This window comes from Lagopus muta, chromosome 3, assembly GCF_023343835.1.
Source record: "Lagopus muta isolate bLagMut1 chromosome 3, bLagMut1 primary, whole genome shotgun sequence".
Lineage (NCBI taxonomy): Eukaryota > Metazoa > Chordata > Aves > Galliformes > Phasianidae > Lagopus > Lagopus muta.
The window spans coordinates 84,828,502-84,852,803 of NC_064435.1; the positions used below are offsets into that span (position 1 = coordinate 84,828,502).

A 24,302-nucleotide genomic window follows, 5' to 3' on the forward strand; every position below is an offset into this window, starting at 1 on the left:
CCTGTTAGGGCTGAATCTCCTAACGGCTGTTCATCCAGTGCTGTGGATAGCATTTTGTTTCCTCTTCATCTCAGAGTCATTTAGGGATAGAAAGAGTGGACAGACAGTAGGATTAAGCTTTATTCACAGGCCTCCTTTTGTTGGGTAACATGAAATAATTTCTTCCTAATTACCTCTGACGTCTACAGTTCTCACATTTATTGTTAGCTTTCACTAATGAGAGAAAAACAAGTGCCTAAAGCAAGAGCTCATCTCTAAGTTCTAACTGCAGCATGTGTTGTGTGTTGCTTGCCTCTTCACACATCAAGTGCTGGGGATAAATCACACGGAAAATGGGATTGTGGTAAACAAGCTCATCTGAATCCTGGATTAGAGGGGAGGATCGACAGCGCTAGATGCGTGAATGGGAGTGACTGGAAAAAGCTGCAGAGGCCTGAGCCTGAGTTTCAGCTGTGTTGGTAGCCAGGGAAAATGGTAGTTATGTACCCTTCTATTAAACTTTGTGAGGAAGCTGAACCAAGAAGGTATCTAAATTGTCCTTAGCACCAGACAAAGGCAGCAAAAACAGGTGATGATCTATGGGCAACAAATTGAAAATGAGTTACCATTACATACTTGCGCATTGCACACTTAACACCAGGAGTAAATACAGTCAAATGGATCTCAGTCCTATGTAGGGCTATGGATGAGATAAACTCTCAACACCCTTGTCAGCCCTGTTTTCTGTTATTGTTATCCTGGTGAGCTGTGTTGCTCTGAAAGGAAAGGTGGCCTTGTAGTTAAAATGCTCTGGCAAAGCTGTGTCTTCTACAGTCTTTCTGACCTGCACGTGTACGTCAGTACGTTTAAGATATATTGAAGACTCCAAATGTACATATGTACCTATGAATTTTGGAAAAAATCTACTAGTTGACAAACTCTCATTGACAGCAAGCTTGGTGTGCTTTCAAAAAAACACACCAAGATATCAGGATCTTTTTAGACGTTTAATTCTGTCTCAGTAAAACAAGGATCCTCATTTCTGAGTATGTTTCAGACTTGTCTCTATCTGCCAGCAGTTTTCATAGGTAGCAGCCATCATGGAAAAACACAAGTCTAACGTCACAAATGATTCTACTACTGTTGTTTTGATGTATGAGTTCAAACATAAACAGTAGGAATTCGCTTCATCTGAGTAATTTATGATTATGATTTGCTATGGCAAAAGGTCAGTGGAGCAATCTGGAGAGGAGAAGGTGATGCTGTCACCGCAAAACACATCACCCTTACATGCTCCCTTGCCTATGGGATAAACGGTGTCATTGACCCATGATCTTGATGGGCCTTGGCAGTGTGACCTCTCCTTTGCTGCAGCTCCAACTCAGGATAGGATGAATTCCTGTCACCACCATAAGCCAGGGCCTTTTATTCAAAGTTCTGCAGACTGGATACAGTCTGGCTGCTTGTAGCCTCTCCTTGAGCAGATGTGTCTCCTCACATTAGAAGGTGGTGCACCAAAATGTGCAGACAGAGTTTATTAATGTTACCATACAGGAGAAGACGTGCTGAGGAGAGAAATCTCTTAATGGTAGGCAACAGGCAGCAGGAAGCAGCACTGGAGTGCAGGATCTCCCCAGAGGCACCCAGGTGACCATTGGGGAAAAATGGACATTATTTGTTCAGCATCAGAAGTTATCATTTCAGTCAGAGTTGTTGCCAGTCCAGGAAGGTGTTTGTTATTCCTGGGATCTCTCACTACTCCTATTCCCTGCTCTCATAGAAGCAGTCCCTGTTTTTCCATCGCAGCAGCTGTTTCTCCCATCGTTTCTCTGCAGAATCTAAACCAGAACGCATTATGGAGTTACAATTTCCTCTTCAGAGTTTCCATCCACTTCAGCCCCCTAATTCTTCCGACAGTCTGTATTCAAAATCTAACTTATTCCGACAACAAGTATATTTAGTCTACCTTTGTTTCCTTTGCAGATTCAGTGGGGTGTGGTATCCTTCATTTCCTGTCCTGAATTGATTGTAGTGTTGCTTTTAGTTGTCAAATCACTGTCAGCTTTTACCTCAGAGGAAGCCACGTTTCTCTGCTGGGCAAAATTATTCATGGTGATATATAGTGTATATATAATATAATGAAAGCTTGTGGCGGTAACAAGGAAATAGCTTATGTCAGTAATAGAAATCATCTTTTATTTCTCCAGTAAACAAAAGGCCATGTAGAGTCCACACAGTGCTCTCTTGACTGAAAGTATGACAAATATTAATAAAAATTGAAACAAACTAGGAAGTAATTTCAAGATGTTGTGTTCTGGCTTTAGAAAGACTTTTATTTTTCTTTTGCAGTTTAATGCTAACAAAAATGGGGCAGCCTAGCTGGGAGTTGCATGTGCTCCACTGTGGGCCTGCTGCCTTCCACCACCAAGCACCTGTGAGAAAAGCCAGGCTTTGTCCTCTTCCACGTGCCCAGTAAGCAGCTACAGCAGCTAGGAACACTCTGACCCCTCTCTCCCTTCTTTCCTTAATGTTGATCAAAAGCATTTCTCTGCCTCTCCTGGGGTTCCCTGGCTTCTCCCCCATCCTGAGAGCCTCATGCCAATGTTTTTCATGTACTGGGAAGACCAGGGGAGGACAGAGGAAACGATACCCAGATTCTGGAATTACTGTTTGTATTTCTCCCCTTTTTATATCCTATTTGACAATACATGTGCAGGGGATTAACATTGGTAACCCACTTTAAGGAGCTAGGCACATAAAACCAATTTTTCATCCAGACTCCAATCTTTTAAAAGCTTTTTTAAACATCTTTTAAAAGCTTTTACAAGCTTTTAAATATACATGTGCTTATGTATGTGTACTGTGGTTATTACTGTGAGCACAAGCTGGACTGCTGGGTACACGGTCATGTCTCTGTGCAGAAACATGGGAATTCCATACTCGGCTTTTTGTATGTGAGTAAGCTTTCTGAACAACTAACCATATAGTTAATAGAATTTAATGTTATACATATGTGTTTTATATGAGATTAAATAAATAAATGAACCAGTGCCAAGAAAATTAATTAGTTAATTAGTTTGTCATTACACCTGGTGCAAAGTTTGAGCTTTGCATGCTTTCCCTAATAGATAGTATTAGCATAAGGATCACTTGGAAATGAAGAGCTTTTTGCATACATGCAGGAAATCTCCAACTGGTCTTCTAAAGGTAAGTGCAGATGAGAATTATGCTCATATTTCAGTGCAGTGGAATTCAAAGCCACTGTGAAGTCCATACGTGGGGATTAAAGTCAATCCTTTAACCTCGGACTCAACCATGTAAAATTACTGTTTATGTTAATAACATTAAAGAAGAGGAAGTGTTCTCAATTTCAGTAGACCACATCAATGTATCTCCAAGTATGCTATCTTTCACGTTCATAGCTCACCCTTCTGATGAATAGCTTGCAAACCAGCAAACTACGGCAAAAGCATATTTTAGCACCATGGTAAATTCAGCCACATGGTTCTTCACTGACATCCCTGAATTCAGGAGGCAGAACACTGATGGCTAATCAGTAATTAATAAAATAAGCATTCAATATATTGTATTTGCTAAATGAGCAAGCGTCTGTAATGTAAGGCTGGACAATTTATTCTGCAGAGTATCCGAGTTTATTGGTGCTCTGGAAAGGTCTTCACAATTCGTTTTGTTGCAGTAATCATGACAGAAATCATCTTTCCTCCATAATCAACTGTCTTTGATATAAAAGCAAGCTGTGCAAGCAGCAGACCCTGATCTCGAACAGCAGAGGCTGCAAAGATGCCAGATCATTCCTTCAGCAGGGCCAGGGAACTCTGCTCAAATGAGTGCCTCTTCTCCTTCATGTGCACAGGGCCAGTGGAGATGCAGAGGCAGCATGTTTAGGAATCCTTATCGTCTGGTGGGTTGGCAGGTGGCAGTTTAGTTGCACCCAGACCCTGCTGGGGAGCATCCCAGGCGATGCAAACTTCAAGTAAATACTGCCTTCAGGAGGTCTTTGCAGAAGCTGCAGGGAAAGGTTCTGGGCCATCTGCCATGAAAGATTTTGTGGCCCAATCAGCTCATCCACCTCCAGCTAAGCCCAAAGCAGTGTAAGCAATGAGCATTTGGACTATTTGGCTGCTCTGGGAAATGGTATCACCTGAATTGTGATCTCTGCCTTTCCTAAAGCATTCTCTGCCCCAGTGTAAGGAATTCCCCATCCTCATATCCAGGCTTTCTCCATAAAAGGAGACAGCCTGCCAGGCAGGAGTCAGTTTGTTTGGAGCCAGGCTTACAACTAAGTTCAACTTATCTCATCTGCATATCACTCTCAAGACTAAGAGTTTAGTTCCTTCTTGAATGCTCTCATTCTCCAGACATTCTCCAGATGCTCCAAAAACCTCCTTTTCTCCTCTTAGAGAAACAGGTGCCTGATGTCCCAGGGGCTAAACCATCCCAGAAACTCCTTCCCTTTCCTGTTCCTGACCCTTTGTGGTCTTCCTTAACACTTTTCTCTTCCAGGTAGTCATATATTCTGAGATAAATACTGTAAAGTTATGTGATACTCCACCATCAAATTTCATCTTCTCTTGAAGACCAGTGAGTAGTCTAATGTGCTACTGCAGATGGAACAGCTGCCAGTATTTTACACTGCGCTAATTCTATTGCGTTCAGGGCCCCATTATGTTTTCTAATGTAATATGACAGCTGAAAGGATGCTCTGCAGCAGTGAAAATGTCTGATTTTTGCCTCCAAAATCCACCATGTATGGCACATTTTCGAGGGATACTTTTATTCCCCTTTCCCTTGACCAAGTCTTCTGTTCTAAGTCTTTATTGTGTCTTATTTCTCCTCAAAGTTTAGTAGTGCTAGTAAATCCACCTCCACCCTCTGGTTCAAGGCACTGTAGAGTAGCTGAGCTCTGTCTAAAGGATTCTAGAGCAAATGTAAAGAGAGCATGAGGAAATGTAAGTCATCAGTGGAGGAATGAGAGTCATGCCAGCTCACTTGTCTCAGCTTCCTCACTCATTGCTGCAAACCTGACTGCCTCAGATTTGGTTGTACCACCTGCCTTTCATTATGTCTTGCCTTTCTCCGAGTTCTGTTCCTTTGTAACTTGACATTTCATGTTTTAAGAATTAAGGCCAGCGTTAGAACTTTCAAGAGATGGAGGGGTCCAAGAAACCTGCTTAATATTCAAGGATCACTTCCTCAAAGCTCAGGAATGGCAAAAATGCCAGGAAGCCTGCATGGATAAATGAGGTGCTCCTGGCCAGACTTGAACACAAAACAGAAGCATACAGAAGGTGGAGGCAGGGGCAGGTGAGCTGGGAGGAGAAACACTGTCCAATCATGCAGGGATGAATTTAGGAAAGTTAAAGCCCAAGTGGAATCAAATCTGTTCGAAGATGTCAAAACATATGTTGAATTTGTTCAAAGATGTCAAAATTCATGCCATAGTTTACAAACGGAAGGCTAGGGAAAATGTGGGACCACTGCTTTAATGAGGCAGGCACCTAATGACACAGGTCATGGAAAAGGGTGGGGTGCTTAATGCCTTCTCCTCCTGTCTTTACTAGCAAAGCTTGCCTTCAGGAGTCTCAGGTCTGAGAGACAAGTGGAAAATCTGGAGCAAGGAAAATGTACGCTAGTGGAAGAGAGTCAGTTCAGGGAATACTTAGGCAAACTGGACATGTTTAAGCTCTGAAAGGGTCCATTTACAAGTGCTGGAAGCTGGCTGATGGTATTGCAAGGCTATTCTCCATCATCTTTTAAACAAGCAGGGTGACCAAGAGAAGTTCCCAAAGACTGGAAGTAAACATACCTCCTATCTCTAGGAGGACCCAGAGGACTACAGGCCTGTCAACCTCACCTCGTTTTCCAGGAAAGTGATGGAGTCACTAGTCCTGGAAACCATTTCCAGGCACGTGGAAGACCAGGATGTCATCAAGAGCAGTCAGCATGGAATCACTGTGGAGAAGTTGTGCTTGACCAAGTTGATAAACTTCTATGATGAATTGACTGGCCTTTCAAGTTTGCCTGCTGCACAAAACTGGGAGGAGTGACAGCTGCTGCGTGGGTTCATGCTGTCATCCAGAGGGCACAGGAAAAGCTGGAGAAATGGGCTGACAGGAGCCACATAAAGTTCAACAGGAAGTGCCAAGTGAGTACCTAGTGAGGAACAGCCACTGCATGCTGGTGAACACGTAGCCAGAAAGCAGCCTGACAGGAAAGTACCTGGTGGTCATGGTGAACAACAAATTGAAGGTGAGCCAGCAACATGTCCTTGCTGGTGCGGAAGGCTAATAGTATAGTTAGGAGTAGCATTAGGAGGAGTGTTACTAGCAGGTTGATGAGGTGATCCTTCCCCTCTCCTCCTGAGACCACAGCTGGAATGCTGTGCCCAGATCCGGGCACTCCAGTAAAACAGAGACATGGAGCTCCTGGTGGACTCTAAAAAAGGGCCACAAAAATGATTGTGCAGTGGAACATCTCACATTTGAGAAAGAGGAGGTGCTTGGAGAAGGAGGCTTGGAGAAGAAGAGTCCTTATCATTGTGCATAAATCCCTGAGAATGCAAAGAGGATGGAGAGAATACTCTTCTCAGTGGTGCCCAGTGGCTGGGTAAGAGGCAGCAGACACAAATCAAAACACAGAAGATTTTATCTGAACATCGAGAAACTTTTTTTTACTGTGATGGAAACTGAGTAGTGGCAAAAGTTTCTAGAGCTGGTTGTGGAGTCTTCTCCCTCAAAGTTACTAATAAGCCATCTGATCCTGGTCCCAGGCAGCCTGTTCTGGGTGGTCCTGCATGAACAGGCCCTTTAACCCTAACCATTCAGTGATTACATGATAACGTAAGGCATCAGAAAAAGCTGCACAAGTCTTCAGAGTGTTGGCAGTATCTTAGGCTTTTGAAGCGTACAGGATTGTTGCCTGATGTGCCTGTTTCATGTGCCTGTGGCAGTGCACAGTGGTCAAATTCTGTCTCAGACCTTCCCACATTTTTAGTCTCTGCCCTCTCCCCCATTCTAAGGTTACTGTGAGTATGTCTCGTGAAGCTATTCCAATTCAGTGTTTTATTCTGCTTCAGGTTATTCCACAATGGCTGTGCCAGCACAGACAATTTAGCCAGGTCACAAGCTCTGACAAATGTCTTACTATTACATGCAGACAATAAAAGTCTCCAGCTCACTTCAGTTACAAGAGAGTATTGGGTTATCTCTGAAGAGCAAAGTCCTTATAGTTTGCTGCGTGGAAAAAACGACCAGAACTCAGTTTCTAAACAAGAACATCTCACAGACACATTGTGTTTGCATGGAAATCGACTCCAGATGCTCGACTTCTAACAAGCATTTTCCTCAGCCCGGCGTTTCCCCATGCCCTCAGTCCTTTCCTGCCATTGCAAATTCCCAGTTTTACTTCCAAGGAATTTTCAAATTCTTTGTATATTTTACACATTTTTTTTTATTTTTTATTTTTTAGCTTTTCTGACTATCCAAAGCAGGATTTTGAAATGAAAAGGTAATCTGCTTCCAAGCTTTCTGTTCCAGAAACAACAAACAGCAATTTATTGCTCTATCTCTGTTTGGGAAAAGGAGATTGTTGCTTTCAGAAATGTCCCAGGCAGCCTGCAGTGCTGCTGTCTGTTACCTTTAGGACAGCAAAGATCTTCAATAGTGCAGAATAAAGTAATGTCCTAATGTATCTAATAGGAAGTAGGACAGATAAATGTATTTGATACACATTTTGCCAGTAACGCTGTTCAAACCAGTCTGACACTGTAGTAATTGTGAGACATTTTTCCCCTCTCCTTCTTAGCAGCTGGTGTTTGTTAGCTGGGCTATGCAGAGCAGGAGCAAAGTTGTTAGCACAAGATAACCTCCAGTCATGAAAGTGGGCTTAACACCCAATAAACTATAAGATACAGATGTGAATTTAGTATGCTTGTAAAGCAAAAAGCAAGTCTGCATGGCCTTGGCCCACATAGGCTGGAAGCAGAGGCTGAGCTCAATGCCAGTGCATGAGAGACTGCACATTTTAATAATGAAGTCAAGCGAAACTAGGAAGCAGACACTGTGTCTGTTTGCACAGACCATCCTAGGCAGTGTGTTTTAGTACCAATCTGCAGCCTTTTACAGCAGTAAGTGCAGTCTCCAGTTTTACCAGCATTTTGTGTATGAGTACACGTTCAGAAGGGATTTTATCTGGATAACTGTGCCAGTTCTCAGCCCCCTCTCCTTGCCTTCAGCTGGGGATGCAGGAAGCAAGACAGTGACACGGAAACAGAGTACTGGATGCCTAGGACAGAATTTTATCAGTTCTGGCATCTCTAGTCATCTGAGCGTGCCCTGCAGGGAAATCTAGGCCTCTGCTGTGGCCTGTCAGCAGCCACCAACAAGCATACTTTGCTTAACTGACATACAAAGCACTCTAAATAATAACCCTCTTTAGCCCTTCTGCCTGAATAAGCTATTTGGATCAGTAAGGAGCTCAAAAAACCAATGGCTTATTGAAGACAGGAATGAGCTTCTCTCCCATGTTATATAAAGAGGAGGTAAGCTGGTTGTTTCTTCAACTTTGCTCTAATTAAACAAAAAAAAAGAAAGAAAGAAGGCCACCGCTCTCCCCTCAGCAGCTATAATGTGATAGTCAAGCAGGTTTTTACTTTGATAGTGTCTCAGGAAGCTGGGTAATATGTGTACACACACCTGATCTTAGTTGGAAAACTGACACTGGAGATTCAGTGGGCATTGAACCAATCCCTTGAAGCTTCAGGGGAAAAATGTAAAAGCTGATGTTGCACTATGCATAAAAAGAAGAAAGACTGCAGCCTATTCAGCATATCACATGCATCCCCCTGGAAGTGTTTTGGTTCCTGTGTTTGATTCTGTTTGTTTTGAAGTAAAGAGTATCTGCCTGGGAAGAGGATCTGTGTTACTTTGGAGATTATTGATTCCTGCTGCTAATTCCTTATTCAGTGTAATAAGCTTCTTTATAACATTCCATTTGTTTTACTGTGGAATACTTATGAAGCAACAAAAAAGGATTATCACTTTGTGGTCCAAATTTAGCCTCAGGGTAATTACAACGCATCTCAGTAATTGCAAGAGAATAAAATGCAGATGGAACAAGACTTCTCCCAAGACAAAAAAATGACTTGTCATCATGCTTTTAGGCCACCAGATTTAAATGTAAAGATGGTGATATAAGTCTGATTAGATAGTGTCTGATACTTTGTCAAAATCACAGCCATGCAGTTTCCTAAAGTGTGTATTTTTAAAGGGTAGACAGGTGAATGTCTCCTTTTTTTTTTTTAAAGCAGCCATTCTTGGTGTCTTCTGCCTCGGGTGCAGTTTGTTTTCACTGATGTTTCAGGAGATGCTGCCATTTAAATATACACATATATATTTCTGGGTTTTGCCAGTGCATAGGGGCAGAAATAGACCGTGGTAGTTAAGGTGTTAAATATATGCCATCTGGAAGGGGATTGTGTCCTTGAACAAGGTGGGAATTTAGAGGATAGGAAAATCTCTGGGTAAGGTGATGAAACATGTAGTTACCTGTAAAGATAAGAACTGAATTTGTAAGCAGTGAACAAAAAAATCAATGTTGTAAAACACATGTAAAGATTCAGTCTAATCAGCAGGTAGCCCAGATGTAGATGTGACTGTTAAATGGACAGGAATGACCCAGACATCTGCACTGCAGCTGGCAATGCTGCTGCTGGGAAGAGCCAGCCTTGTAAGCTGCTTCAGTAAATCTGTGCTTGTAATCGCTGTCACAGTCACTGCAAGAAGAGTTTTGTCTACTGTAGTTGGCTGAATAAGGAGTTTTTCACATTTGGTACTCGGCTGGAACAAAGTAAGTAACAAATATGGGAGAGAAAACAATAAAAATAGCACAGTGAGGAGTTAAATTTTTATTACAAAATGCAAAATACAATTACAGGCCGGTACCAAATATTTTATCCAATGTATTTTTAATGCTTTTTTAAAACTCTTTCAAGTAGTGTCTAGTAACCTGTTTCCTCAGCTGAAACTGTTCACCAAGTTTGACCTCATCTTGTAAATAGTTTCTGACCTGCTGGAATGCAATTTTTGGCAATTTTACTGTTTGTCATAAATGTTTGACCCAGGCCTAATTCTCGATCTCCAAGTGAACGCTTTGCAATAATTCACTGCTCTTTATAAGCTAGCCTGCCTTTTATATAGTCTAGGAGACTGAAATGTCGCTGACACAATATAGTTAATCACTCTTAAAGCTCTCAAAATTGTTCGAGGAATTTTCCACTTCAATAACAGGACAAAATACGGGGGCCATGCTATTTCCTATGCATCCTTTCTTCCAGAAACGGAATTGTTATGGTTCTGCATTACTGGTACTGCCAACTTCTGTTATGAAAGTGTTTCTTTAGAATTCGTGTATGGTAGATTTTCTGAGTCACTGAGTGTTTTAGATTGTGATTCCTTTCTCAGAAAGAAAGTTGATTTTTTTTTTGCATTCCCATACTCAAAGTGTTTGGAGATGAATTTGATTTGTGCATTAGTGTTTACTTGCCTTTCTTCATGCTAATGCTGGTAAAGTGGACTTTAACAAAACAACACAGTGCCTAAGTTTTCTGTTTGTTTCCATTTTTGAGAGGTCTGTAGTTGCTGCAGTAACAGAGGAAACTTTAAGTTAGCCATAAAAGTGTTGGGCCCACCATCAGCAAATTTGAAAAAACTTTCCACACAAATTTCCTTCATTAGAATCAACATCTTTTTGTATTTTGAATTGAATTTCATCACTAAATTCACAGATTATTTGGACTATCAAGCAATTCTGTTTGCTTACATGTTTTAGCTCATTCTGACTTGGTGTTTTTAAGATTGCAGTTGTGCAAGTGTCTATATAAATTAGAAGATAGGTTGCTTTTGCTTTTCTAATTAAATAAGTAACATACTTACGGTGCCATAAGTGTAAGATATCTACTGATGCACAGGTTTTGAAGATACAATCATCATGTTCCGTATGTATACACCACATCAACATGGTAGGACACAAAGGCTCATCAGGAGGTCTTACTTTCATGCTAGCTAAATCAAATGTGTAAAAAAGATGGTTCTTCTGTTATGTGCCTCAGCTCTTAGCACTTCCTTGGAGCCAGCAACCACTTCTCAGCATTGGCAAAATGTAAGCCTGTGACAGCTGTAGGTGTCTCAAAGGAGAACTGCCAAAGGAGGGAAAGATCAGTGCATTTTAGAGGAGTTTGGAGAAATAAGGCCGTGCTCCCGTACTCATCTCAGCTTCCCTCTACAGTTCTCTTTACTGAACCCACAGATCTTCCTGCCTAAAAAATTGCTTCCTATCTCCATCTCTAGGCTTTGTACAAGAATAACTGTTTTGTTCCTGTATCAAGCCTTGCTTGAATGAGCTTCCCTGAGCATCAGGAGCCAGGGCAGAGGGACCCGTGAAGGTGGAAGTGGACTTTGTTACTTAAGCTTTTCCGTGGAGATGAGTGTACTTTCAAGAGTAACTTTTATGGGAATAAGCAGTCAAGGACTGGAAACAAGAGGGAGACTCCACATTTATTCAATCTAAGTTTCTAAAAACACCATCCAACTTGTTTGGTTGAGAGTGAAGGGATCTGGGACTCTGTCAGGTCTGTGGTTTGGCTGAATGGTCCTTAAGATAGTCCTAGGTCTTCAGCTAGAGAAAATGGAGGACACCTTTACAAATGTATTAATGGGATCTGGCTTTCTACAGATTTTCCAAGTACAAAGGCTACACTTCAAAACTGAGAAAGTAGTAGGAGAAGCCGCCAAACACTGATCTTTGGAGAAAAAGAATATTAAATTTGATGTCTTATGAGGAGTGAGGAAAAATAATGTTTCTAAGATTTAGCCTCCAAATGTTTCCTTTAAAAAATGCATCTTTAAAGACTTGTTATGTTTGTTCGCAGACGTAAAACCACGAACTATAGAGAGAAAAGATTCTAGAAGTAAGTAGCCGCAATAATGCCATAGACAACAAGCACATCTGTTCAAATCAGACTGATTTTTGCAGTACCGTTTTATTCATTCAAGTCATTAATGGATTGACCTTGAACTGTGAATTACACTTTGTGAAATCAGCTTTCAGTTGAGTATGACTACTTTTTTAGAAGCTGATGTCTTTTCTCAAAGCTTTACAGGAGGAGAATCAGTGCCACTTTTGAACGTTTTTTGTCTTTCGCCTTCTGCATTTTTAGTGCTCAAAAATATCCAATTTTTATTGTTCCAAAAATACATTCTTGAATTAGATACATAGTAAGTCCTCTCTTCTAAAAAAAAGATTATTCTTTGTTTCCTACTACAGTTGTTGGACTTCTGCTGTTGGGGTTAGGGATAAGAGATTTGAGAGCTAAAGCTACAAAGCTCATATGGTAGAACTGTTTTAATTCCTCCGTGCCCTTTTTCAAAATTAAACTTTTATGGTGGTATTTTATGTGAGCAGCTAGCATTTGGCTAAAAGGTCTGATGATAATGAAACAATATGATAATGAAACAGAGGAAGCTCCATTTTAGAGCTCAAGTTGTGTGACTATCTTGTGTGCTCTTGCACTGTTCAAGATATCAGTAGCCATTTTGCAATTAGTATCACTGAAAAAGGAGCTGAAGTCTGAATTTTTGGAAATGCATGGCTTTATCTTGAGAAAACAATAAGAAACTGATCATTCCTTGGTGAAAAGCAGGTCTGTGCATTGTGATACCACAGACCCTTTTGTAAAGGAAGATTCTCTGGAAACTCCTCTGATCTTACAAAAGATTGTTGACTTGGATGTGTCATTATTAGGTATATAACTCTGTTTCTGCTCAGAGGACTATCTAGTCTAGACTATAGGACTATCTAGTCATTCCTTTAATTTCATAACATGCAGAGTTCACAGACCAAGATGGTCCTGCTTTATTTAGGTATTTATGGAAATGTGTTCTGTATATGATAGACAAGATTTCAGCTTAACGTCGGCCCAGTGCATTGTTGAAATCTACATTTTGAACATGATTCTCTTTCCCCAGGAGACCTAATCTGATCTAATGTGGACAGCCTATTGTTTTGTGAGGAGCTTGTATCTTCCCAAGAGTAAACAAAACCAAAATAAATCAATTCCTCAATCAGCTTAAACAGAAAAGAATACATTGAGCAGTGAGTCTAGAATGATTCACAAGGGCTAAAGAATGAAAAAAAGTTTTAGACAAAGTGCCCACTTGGTTTTATTTTCCACTATTCAGATGCTAGAATAAGGAGAAAAAGTACTGATAAGTTTTCCTGAAAGTCTTCACGGCAATCTAGACTAGGTAGAGATTTAAAGTATTTACTGATTGTGTTTCTCAACACAAAACGAAGTCTGGAATAAGCATGATTTGAGGAGCAGAAGGAGGCTGCTTAAAGCCTAAATTAAAATCTGAAACGTTTTTTGTTGAAAATGTTATTTTCTTGCACAGCCCTTCTAGATGCATGTCTGCAAACATGCTATAGGAGCTGTCATTCTGCTGTTTCATGTGCTGGACCACTTGGTGTTTCCTGCAGTGCACTCAGAGGAGGTGCTAAGCCCAAGTGCTACCTCTCTCCTTCAGAGCATGGGACTGCTCTAGCTATCCTGGACCAGGTGGTGCAGCCCAGGGAACAAACTGAGATGCGAAGGCAGCATCAGGAAGTACTTAGATCTCCAACTGATATTTTGCAGGGTTTTTTTGTTTGTTTGTTTTGTTTTGTTTTGTTTTTGCTGCAAGCAAGCACATCCTACCAAAATTTCCTAAATAGTTCTCATTGAGACTCTCTCAGTGGTGCTTCTTCTAGGGGTGACCAGGAATCTCTGCCCCCTGTGGACTGCTCTTACCACAGGCCTCTTTTTAGCTGCAGGAACGCTACAGTCTCCAAGAAGCTGAATGCTTAGAGTCAACAGGGAAGTGAGGAGTAGTCATTACATGGTAACTGAGTCGTGGCAAATGCTCCTTATGGTTTTATTGCCTTAATTTCTCAAGAAAAACAGTTATAAAGAGTGTTACCATGACTGATACCTAGAGACTTGTCACACGAGGAGGAGAGCTTAAAGGAGGAGATAATGTATCCCACAAATTACCCAACATCTTAATGGAGTCTAGCACAGAAATCGTAATGGTGTAGAAGTCTTACGTTTTCCTCTTTGGATAGAGATTTTCTATTTAATATCCCTTCAGCTCATTCACTGATGGATAAAACTGTGTTAATCCCATTTTATAAATCCTGTTAGGAGAAAGATAGTTTTCTGTAGACTCTTAAGTCTGGCTGACAGTATCTGGGTTGACAGTTCAGAGAAGGTGAGCTGCTGAGCTTACAGATATTTTTTGCTCATTGTGCAGCAGCATAAGGAAAGGAGGTCATTTTTTTTCTCGCCCTTTGCTAACAGTTAACTGTCACAAGCAAATAAAAGCTTTTCTTCACATCCATTTTCATCTTCCAATTTTCTGCATTTGTCATGGGAGTACAAAGAGCCCCTGGTAAGTTATCCTTCATCAATATTGCTTTGCTATCAGCACTATTATTGAGAAAGGCATGCTAAATTAAGCAATAGTAAGACTCTTTACTGCCATTGAATTTTCCTCATGTTGAATTATATAGCTGATTTAAATCAGCACAGCTCTGCTGGCTTCAGTTGTGCTCATTTACGCCAAGCAAAGAGCTATGCGACAAGTAGTTCTTTGTAGCAGCTTCCTTCTCATGTGCCCAGCTCCTCTGTTAGAGCAGTCTCTAGGGTGGTATGAACCCAGATGCACTCAAGTAAAAAGATTTGCTTCTAGAGAATTAATTTAAGAGCTACTCCAGAAGATATAACCCCTTGCACTCAGAAGTTACTTTATGTCGTGGTGACTTATACCATAGGAACAGATTGTGAGCATGGATGAGCTCCAGAATGTGTTGGTGGTGTTGTGGGCACCTCTCTATACTTCTGCATGCCATGTTATGACCACTGTGACCTGTTTGCTGCTCAAAGGTCATGCCCGCCAGATGTCACCATTCAAGCACTGGAGAGCTGTTGAATTCTGCCTCTTGTATCTGCAAACTCTTGGAGTTAACAAGCCTGGCAGCTAAATGAGGTGTCATTTTCCAGCAAGCCATGTTCTGGATCCGGTTCTTATACTTACAGATGACCCTGTTGTAAGCTCTTACATGTTCTTGCTCTCTGAAAAGAGACAAAGAGGAATTCTACACATCTAAAAACCGCCAACCCAGCACCATACATGAATGACATTAACCAAGTCTTTCTCTGAACTCATGCACAGCACTGCAAGAGACTGTGGAGATAAAAACCGTGACTGTTAGTCAGGGGGCAGCCTAGGCAGTCAGGAGTGCCTTGCTTCAGAAGTATTACCAGACAGAAGGGCTCTGCAGATAGGTGGCCACTGTCCTGAGAGCCCTCTGGGCATGACTACACTGCAGAGCAGGCTAAGCATCACTGTGTGAACTCTTAAGTTTTTGGTGTTGCCTGGGGAGGTGTACAGCCAGTATTTACTTTATTGCACATTGTTGCATTAAGCAGGAACTTCCCATTCTGAGGCTCCAAGCAGTAGCATCCATCAGTGAAAATGCTGTCTGTCCTCCTTCTTACTCCCTGCAGAGACTGCGTCCCCACCAGCCAATACTTTAAATTGAGGGCAGTATACTTTGCAAGCGATTGTTCCTCGTGCCCCCAAACTCTTGGTCATCCACCATGACGTGCTCAGCCCTGACCAGAACAAGTTCAACAAAGCAGAAAGAAAAAAATGGAAGTGAAATAAAACCAGCAAAGTTTTTACTAAGAAATGAGCACTGTATAGTGCTAGCACAAAGCCTGTGGTGTGTTTTGATCCTGTAGGGAATTAATCCAGAAAATTAGTTTGCCATCGTTTATTTTTATAAATCTGAGCAAACTTTTATTTTTCACTGACATCTCATTTGAGTATTATATTTTCAGTGAAATCTTAACAAGGCTTCCTTTATGTCAACAGAAATCTCAAGAAGGTTTGATTTTTTTGTTTTTTTATTTTTTGTTAGGGAAATCTTTATCAGTGTACTCATAAAACCACTATTAACAATACCACAAAAACGTGTGAAGTGTAAAACAGACAACACATTGCAGAGCACAAGGAGCAGCATGCCTCCCTGCCTCTTGAATGCCTGATGTTTATTGCAAAACAAAAAGCATGGCATATTCACACATGGTTAAGCATGTTTACACGAAGGTCTTTAAGTACAGAAAGAACTGTTGAAAAGCTGGTGCTTTCTGAGGCCTGTCTTTTCCTTGGTCAGATATCTGCACTCCCGCAGCTCCACAAAACACAGTTCCCATTCTGATCAATAACTTGCATCCCACTTGATTCTGATAGTTTTAATAAGCTGTTCCTTTATTTGCTATTGCAGGAGGTCTGCCACATCATTTCTCACCTCCTTTTTCTCCTGTTTGTTCTGATTGTGCTGCTAATTAGACACTTGTTTCCTGACCTCTGGCCTCTTGACAGCCTCATGCAGCCCCTGTGATGTTAAATGAAGGAAGGCACAGCAGCAATCCAGCAATCAAACCTCTGAAATCAGCCTCTGCAATCTAGGTGGGCTTTGTTAATATTTTTGTTCTGCGCAAAACAGGAAGGAAAGACAAAGAGTGGAGTTATCACATCTACTGTTTGCTAAGATCACAACAGTGCACTGAAGATGGTACACGGAAATTAGGTGTGGAAAAAAAAAATCTATCTTTGCAGCCACAATAACAAAGCAAGAGCTGCCAACATTTATTTAATTATAGGATAGTACCTAGAACTGAGATGTTCAAAAATGTTAACAGCTGCCCAACCTATGGCAAACCCAAAAGTTAAGAGGGAAAAAGTAAAAACTGATGGCTTTTCTGATGAGTTAGTGGAGTTTGTAGAGTTCAAAGATAGTTTGGGGATGGAAGTCACTGTGGAAGCAAAAGAAATGAAATGAAAAGAGCAGGAGAACAAGAAAAATAATTGTGATAGCCTGGATGAGAAGGACTGGGGAAGGGGTTGTTTCACTCATCAGAGAAACAAACAATGAGGGAGCAGGCCCAGTCAAGCCAAAATGAGGTGAAAATGGGAATGTAGCAGCAGTCCATGAAAATCAAGAGCTCTTGATCTCTAGACTGCATCTACCAAAAATACCATGTTTTTTTTTGCCACGTGACTTCATGCCTTTAGAACAGTGGTCATCACTGAGGCAGGAGCACATCGCAGCCTGAAAAGGGTATTTTATGGCATCCGTAAAATGCTTTGATTCTTGATGGGGAACACAGGTGTTTCTGACTGGTTTTCACTGGACCCTCTACTGGGCATCTTAGGGAAGAACTGCATAGTGTGTAGGTCTCTGAGCTGCACAGAAGATAGGGATACATGTGTAGGGCACACTTGGAGGAAATCACTCACCTCAGAGTAGAAGCAGTGACAAAGTGAAGTACAAGCTTTGTTTAAATTCACCTACTTTATGGCAGCTACTGAGAAGTAAATAGATGGAAGACTTGCTCTTTTATGTAAATCATTCATGTAGATAGACAAAACCTGTGCCTTTTGTTCGAAATGGTCCAATGTGAACCATTCTTGACAAAACTGTTAGCTGAGTCTTTTAATCATCTTTTTTTTCTGGAAGAGGAGGAGTTTTTTGGAAGCCTTCTTTTCAAACTGACGTCTCCTTACATTTATTGTGTTGTTTCTACAGAAGCGCTGCACACTGGGTGGATGGAGTCTGTCCTGAACATTCACGTGATGCTTCCTCTTGAGAAACATCACAGTGTGGTGGATTAAAAGCTTCATATAACTCGGTTTCTGCAGAAACTCTTAGTGGACCTAAACTTGGCAATTTATTCTCTTTGATTCTCAACTGCTGATAGAAATATAATAGCTTTAATTTCTTCTTAATACTGAGATGAAGTATTCCATTAGCAACAGCTGCTGGATCTTAAAGATGGTAATAGCAAGCATTCGAACAGTACTTTCATCTTCAATGTACTTTGTAGGTGTTCTTTACTTCTGAATTATGTCAAGTTTCTGTCCCTATCAGTGCTTTTTCAAGTGAGGTACATGATTGATCTGCCATGGCAAAGAGGCAAAACCAGTCACTCCAAATTCTGCACTGGAATAGGGCCATGATCTGACTTAGTGATGGAAAATGGCCCCAAAGGCAGTACAGCTGAAATCTTTTCTGACAGCAGAAATCTTCAGGCTGTGTAAAATCAGTTACCCAAACTTTTGCCTTCATACAGAAGGTGAGGCTCCTGCCCATCCCTTGCATTCCAGCCCTGTGCACCAGGTGAGGTCAGTCCAGAGGCTGCTGAACAAAGCAGGGGATTGAACTATCTGGTGCAGACATGATCGCCTGCTCTGAAGTCTGCCCCTATCGGTACCTCCCTGAATGACTATGCCTGAGGGATGAGAAGGCGATGTCCTGTCACTGGCAGCACTGACAAAACTCCCATTGAGCCTGGTGAGAGCAGGAGCAGGCCCAACAGTGTTGACTTCTGATGTCATCGTAGTGGTTCTCTTTGTTTTCCCCAAGATCCCTTTGTGCTTTTCTGCTTTGCTTTGTATTCTGAATATTCAGATTGTTTCTGCTCTCAGGGCTCCGTTTGTAATTAGATTGCATTGGTTGTGAATCTGTCCTACAGGTTGACAAGCAAGTTATGCTGATCTTCACTGTAAGGTTTAATACAAGCCACCAGAGGAGGAGGGGAGTGGAGCTGTGGAGGAGGAGTGCCACTATTGTTCTGCCCTCAGCACTGCCAAACTGTCCCTTGTTTTTTCTGCAGGCTGCCTGTGTTCAGATGCTGTTTGGACAAGCCTGGAGGCTCACAAGAGGGCAGGGAGAGGGTTAGCAGGGTCTCAGCTAGAAGTGCTTGTGCGAGTCAGGAAGCAGGCATGGGAGGAAGGAAATTAAGTGAAGACATCTGTGTAGCTTAACTCCCAGCAGCTCTGCCTGGGGTAGGGGTGGGAGTGCTGTGCCTAAGATGACATAACGTAGTGCGTCTTTCATGGGCTGAACACAGAGGAAACTGCAAAAGTGAAGCATGGTCTGTGTCACGCATGGGCCAGGCACACCAAGTGCATAATGGAGCAGCGTTGGCACTTTCTGCTCCGCCTTCCACACCTCAAAAAAACTCTCAAAGACAGTGAGCTGAGGAGGATGTGATATGGTCCAGAAACTGATCTTGGACTTTTTTCGCAGACGACTGAGCCAGAGGCCGACAGCTGAAGAATTGGAGCAGAGGAACATTCTGAAACGTAAGTCCTGATACTACTGACATTGAATCTGAAGCCAGCTAGTTTGCATTAGTTTAGATTTATATTGTGTGGGTTCTTTTTATAAAACATCGGCTATTCCATATGTGCATCACGAATAAAAACAAAGTGCATCATAAATGCAAGTAAGTGTGCAAGTCTGCAGCAACATTCAGAGCTGCAGAAATAATTCATTAAAATTGCAGTCAGTAAATACACATGAATGAACAGCCTTTGGGAACAAAAAAAAAAACAACCCTGAATCTTTTTTGCAAGTCCTGTTCCCAACAGAGGATCATTCTGAAAAGCCTTTCTGTGCTGCTCTCACACGGATACGAGCATCCCATTATAAGCTGGTAAAGCCATTAGAGCATGGCTTGATGAGTTTTGCTAAAAACCTTCACAGCAATCTAGATTTAGGTGGAGCCTTTATTTAATTCAAAAAAGAATCCTGTGTTTCTTGGGATAATTCCAGTGAAATGTTCCCCTGAAACTCTTCCTTTACATCAGCCAAAAACTTACTGGTAGATCCTCAGATCATTAAAGTATATTTTAAAGAGACAGACTACCATTTGGAGAGCCTGTGCTAAGTTATGTTACTAGATCTGTTGTCACCAGTTCCAAGAGAAGCAGGACTGAGTCTAGCACAAACCTTGTAATCTTGTGAATGAATAGGGAAAAAAAAAAAAGCATTTTATTACTCACACTGAAGTGTTTGATTTTTAACAGGAACACAAATCTGTTCATCTCATTATTGTTGTACTTCAGAAATAGGGAACTGAATAAACAGTTTCTTCCTTTTTTAAGTTGTTAAATCCTTCATTCCAGGAAAATTTTGAAAATGAACACAGACAAAAGTATCCCTAAATGGTACCTTAAAGAGCATCATAGGTTGGTCCGTTGTGTATCTTCTATTGTTGTTCAAACTACAGACTTGCACAGAATCATAGAAGTGTGGTAGCAAAAGACAGATTCTCTGGAAATTAGCAGCAATGATTGATTAAATTTTTTCAGAATCAAACTCCCAGTGTGTTATTCATCTGTTCATGTTGTCGTGCATGGCAGACAAGGGAAGACAGAGACACCACTATCAGTGCAAATAGAGGAGCAAAGAGTAAACAGCAAAGAGAGTGCAGGGAGCCCAAGGCTGCCAGGAAAGCCATTTCTTTGTGTTAGCCTGTGATAGCCATGCTCCTACTATTCATCCCTGTGCCAGCAGCTGGCGGAGTTCAGTCTTCAAGGGGGCAGAAACTGGGGAACTGGTGGCACGTCCCTCTGTGATTGCGTTGGGACGGAGGCTATCAGGACAGCTGGAGGAGGGGGAACCTGCAACATGACCAACAATGAGCTCAGGCTAATGGGGACAGAGGGCAATTCTCTCAGCAGCTCATGTTGTCATCCTGGCTCTGGCTACCAGCATGAAGCAGCGCGTGCCATGCAGCACCTGGCACTGGTATGTGACCAGTAAACACCACCCTGGCACTGCTGTGGGTGGCTGCCAGGGGCTGTCCAAAGGTAGGGGGGTCTCAAGCAGCAGCTCTGGGTGAAGTGTTAGAAGCAGAGAAGTGACATGACCAAAGCTGGGGTCCTATCAGAGATTTCCTAATCTCTCCCATGCAGAGACCTGAGTTGTTTCATTTTTCAGGGGAATTATCAGCCTCATCCGTTTCCTTCTGAATTTAGTAAAGGCTCCTAGATGACACAAATGTGCCTGAAAATATTGCTGTGAATCCAGAACTGTACTTTTATTTCCTAAATTGATTTTTTAATCTAGATTCTTAAGCACGCATCTGCCCCAAACCATGCCTGTTCTGGTAGACAAACAACATCATAGTCACAGGAAAAGCTAAGGTGGTATTCCCATGGCATCTTAATTTTTGGTGAAGCACAACAGGACAAACATTTAAAAATAGTTACACAACTTAAAAAATACATAAAATAATATTCTACTCTTAAACAAGTAAATATAGTGTCTGTTCAGTACAGAATTACTTTCTTCCTTTCCCTAGATTTCTGAGAATTTTGATAGATACAGTAAAGCCTATGGAGAAAGAGACATGGGATGCAATAATTAAGACTTCAAACTCTCTGTGTAAACAGCTCAAGTTGTTTGCAAAAGCCCAGTTCACAGCACACACCAAAAAGAAACCCCAGCCTTCTCCCAGATGAAGTAAATAGGATTTCCTCTGCAGTTAAAGCTGACATTTCCTTGATGCAGTTGTCGTACTGAGTATCGTTTTGTTCCTGTGATGTGTAACTGCATTATTGCCAGTTGTGATGGGAAGAAATGAGGCAAAATGCAGATGTGCATTCATTCCCTATAAGTGAAGTGATCCCTTCCAAGCTCCATGCTGCAGGGGCACTTATGAAAGTACTGTCTTTGTTAAATTACAAGACTCCATTACTTGCTTGTAGCAGCAGTAAGATTACAGCAGCCACAGCAAAGAAACTGAGAACAGGGGGACACGTGCTTGACCAGCCCTTCACTGACATGCACCCAAGGCAGTGACTCCTAATGAAATCAAAGGCACACAATGCAGAGAAGTACAGACCTGTAGAGTTAGTGTGTAGACTAAACTACTCTTTTTGAAATTAGTACTTGCAGGCCATGTTAGTTTACAAGGAAGGATGCCTGCATGCCCCAGTACAACTTCTGTGATGGATACAAATACTTCACTTGTCAGTCTGGCACATCAAGCTTGCATGAATTCCTCATAAAAACTTGGGTAGATGGGGTCTGATGGTCTCAGAATGTGCCAGGGGACATTTCACACTAGCACAGAAATTAGGCCTGAAAACTGTGACCCAGTAAACCCTGAAGAAACAGAGCATCTCCTAAATACATAAAATAAAGCAACAGTTCTGTAGATCAGCACTGTTTAATAGAAATGAAAGAAACAGTACTTTCTGTTTTCAGAGGAGAATGTATTCCTACTTCCCAGCTTGTTCCTGACCAAGGTTTTCAGCCTGCCTGGCTGTCTCTGAAGGTGGGTAAATAGGCTGAGAAATGAGGAGAAAAGAAAGGCATTGTATGCGGAGTACAAAAGTGAACCACTTTGACTCAGTTTATACATAACCCCTCATATACTTTCAGTGCTGCCCAGGCACCATGTGGACTCCATTTAGCGTTCTCTCTGGCTTAATCTTAAAGGATTTATTAGTGGCTGTGCTTCTGTGAGTGGCTATTTGCAGTCCTGGCTTCTCCAAATTTGAGACACAACGGGAAGAAAAAAACTGCTGAAAGAGCAATTGCTAATCCAGAATCCAGCCCAGCAGGAAAAGAAACCATTGCAAGATAAAAGTATATGTAACAATATAGGTATTCTAGTTACCATTTAAAAACCTATTGGTGAGCCCATGGTGTCTTCTAATCTTTTGGCTCCAATATCAGATTCCTTCTTCCAGACAATGCAAGCAGTATTTTGGGGAAAAAGGCATTTAAAGGTAATGGGCGTGTTATAAACCATCATACAAACTATTGGTGGGCTCTTTGTCCACTTTGGTGGAGAATTCCCAGTCCTGATGAAGTCAGTGAGCAATCACCTTGGAGTGGCTCTCTGTTGTCCTGAACAGCAAAAAACTGGCACCCAGCCCTCCTTGCTTGTTGTGTGACTTTGCCACACAGTGGCTTGAACTGTATATCCTGTTTTGTTACTACCATTCTGCCAGAGATGCCTGCTCCCCTTGGATTTATTTTAGACCAAATTTAAGTGATGTAGTTCAAGCTTCCTACCCCAACATGGCTTGGATGTCTTCTGTAGCTTCCCTACAGAGTTATTGGTGCCTGAGTTAGTTCTATCTGAGTGAAAACCAAATCACACAATGGGCACAGGGTACTTGTAGGTGAGTTGCATTTGCTTTCCTTTGGGCTTGATTCTAGTAAGGAGCAATTCAGGTATCAACAAAGCAGTTAAAACAGATCCTAACTGTCCATGGACAGGGCAGGGAAGTGCTGTGCAGGCTATTAACATTAACATCTTGGAGCTGGCCAAAGTAAGGTCTAGACTTCGTAACAGAAGAAGCTTTGAACTATGCAGGATGCACTGAGTAGTGGAGTACACAGAAACCTGTGATTTTATTGACTTTCAGTAAAGTTCATTGCCAAGGCATGCATGAGAGCCTGTTCCTAAATTGAAAAAAAAGGTAATGTAGTCAAATCTTACTGCCCTCTCGAGTGGTCATGGTTGAGGCTTACCCTGATGAGAATTTGTAGCGTGTGATTTTTTGGCTTACTGTTAAAAGTGGATTTCCTGGGATGTGTTTTTGCACTCCAGTACAATTCTGTGAAGGCTCATGAAGGAGGGAAGGGGGCTCTCTTTTCACTCTGCTCAGGTCATATGAAGTTGCAGATGTTGCCTAACATCCCTACTCTGAGTTTTCTATCCATTTCCATTCCACAGAGGGGATGAAAAATTATACACATGTTTCTTTTTCAGCTGTTGACCTCTCGGAATCAAACCATATCATAGCTGAACCCCTCACAGCAGTGAGATAATGGCTCGTTGCCTGGCCCTTTGGCAGAGTGGCACACATGAAGAGTACCAGCACAGGGAAAGGAAGGTTGTGTAGATGTTTATGAAGTGTGTGAAGAAGCAGAGAAGCTATGGGTCAGGCAGGTTCACCAGTCCCAGGGGGGCATGCTGTGTATCAGAGAGGTCCTGAAACATTAATATACTGATGGACAGGCTTATTTTTTGCACGCTTTGCATATTTGATAAGTCTGGAGCTTGACATTCCTTTATATCTCTTACAGCCCGGAATGAGCAAGAGGAGCAGGAAGAAAAACGAGAGATAAAGAGAAGATTAACACGTAAGGTGAGGAGCAGCTTTGATCCTAATATGGCATTACCATAACTTTCTTCCTACTGCACAACTGTTTGTATTTTTTCTTTTCCACAGCACTATTTTCAAAAGTAAGGTATGAAGTCAGTCTTGAAAGAAGTCTTTAAAAAAAGACATCACCTCTGCTACAGAGTTTAAGTCCATGGACAGGGCAGGGAAGTGCTGTGCAGGCTATTAACAGTAACATCTTGGAGTTGGCCAAATAAGGTCTGGACT

The 24,302-nt window shown here is 41.7% G+C and overlaps 1 protein-coding gene across 11 annotated transcripts in view; it reads left to right on the top strand.

Annotated features, from left to right (window-relative positions):
• PHACTR1 (phosphatase and actin regulator 1) overlaps nucleotides 1-24,302 on the top strand; it is a 291,827-nt gene that overhangs the window by 252,289 nt on the left and 15,236 nt on the right. For all 11 annotated transcript variants that reach the window (XM_048940524.1, XM_048940521.1, XM_048940525.1 and 8 more), the window contains 2 exons: nucleotides 19,192-19,247; nucleotides 23,998-24,059. In XM_048940524.1, the coding sequence (XP_048796481.1) occupies nucleotides 19,192-19,247; nucleotides 23,998-24,059 (118 nt within the window). The remainder of the gene's footprint in view (nucleotides 1-19,191; nucleotides 19,248-23,997; nucleotides 24,060-24,302) is intronic.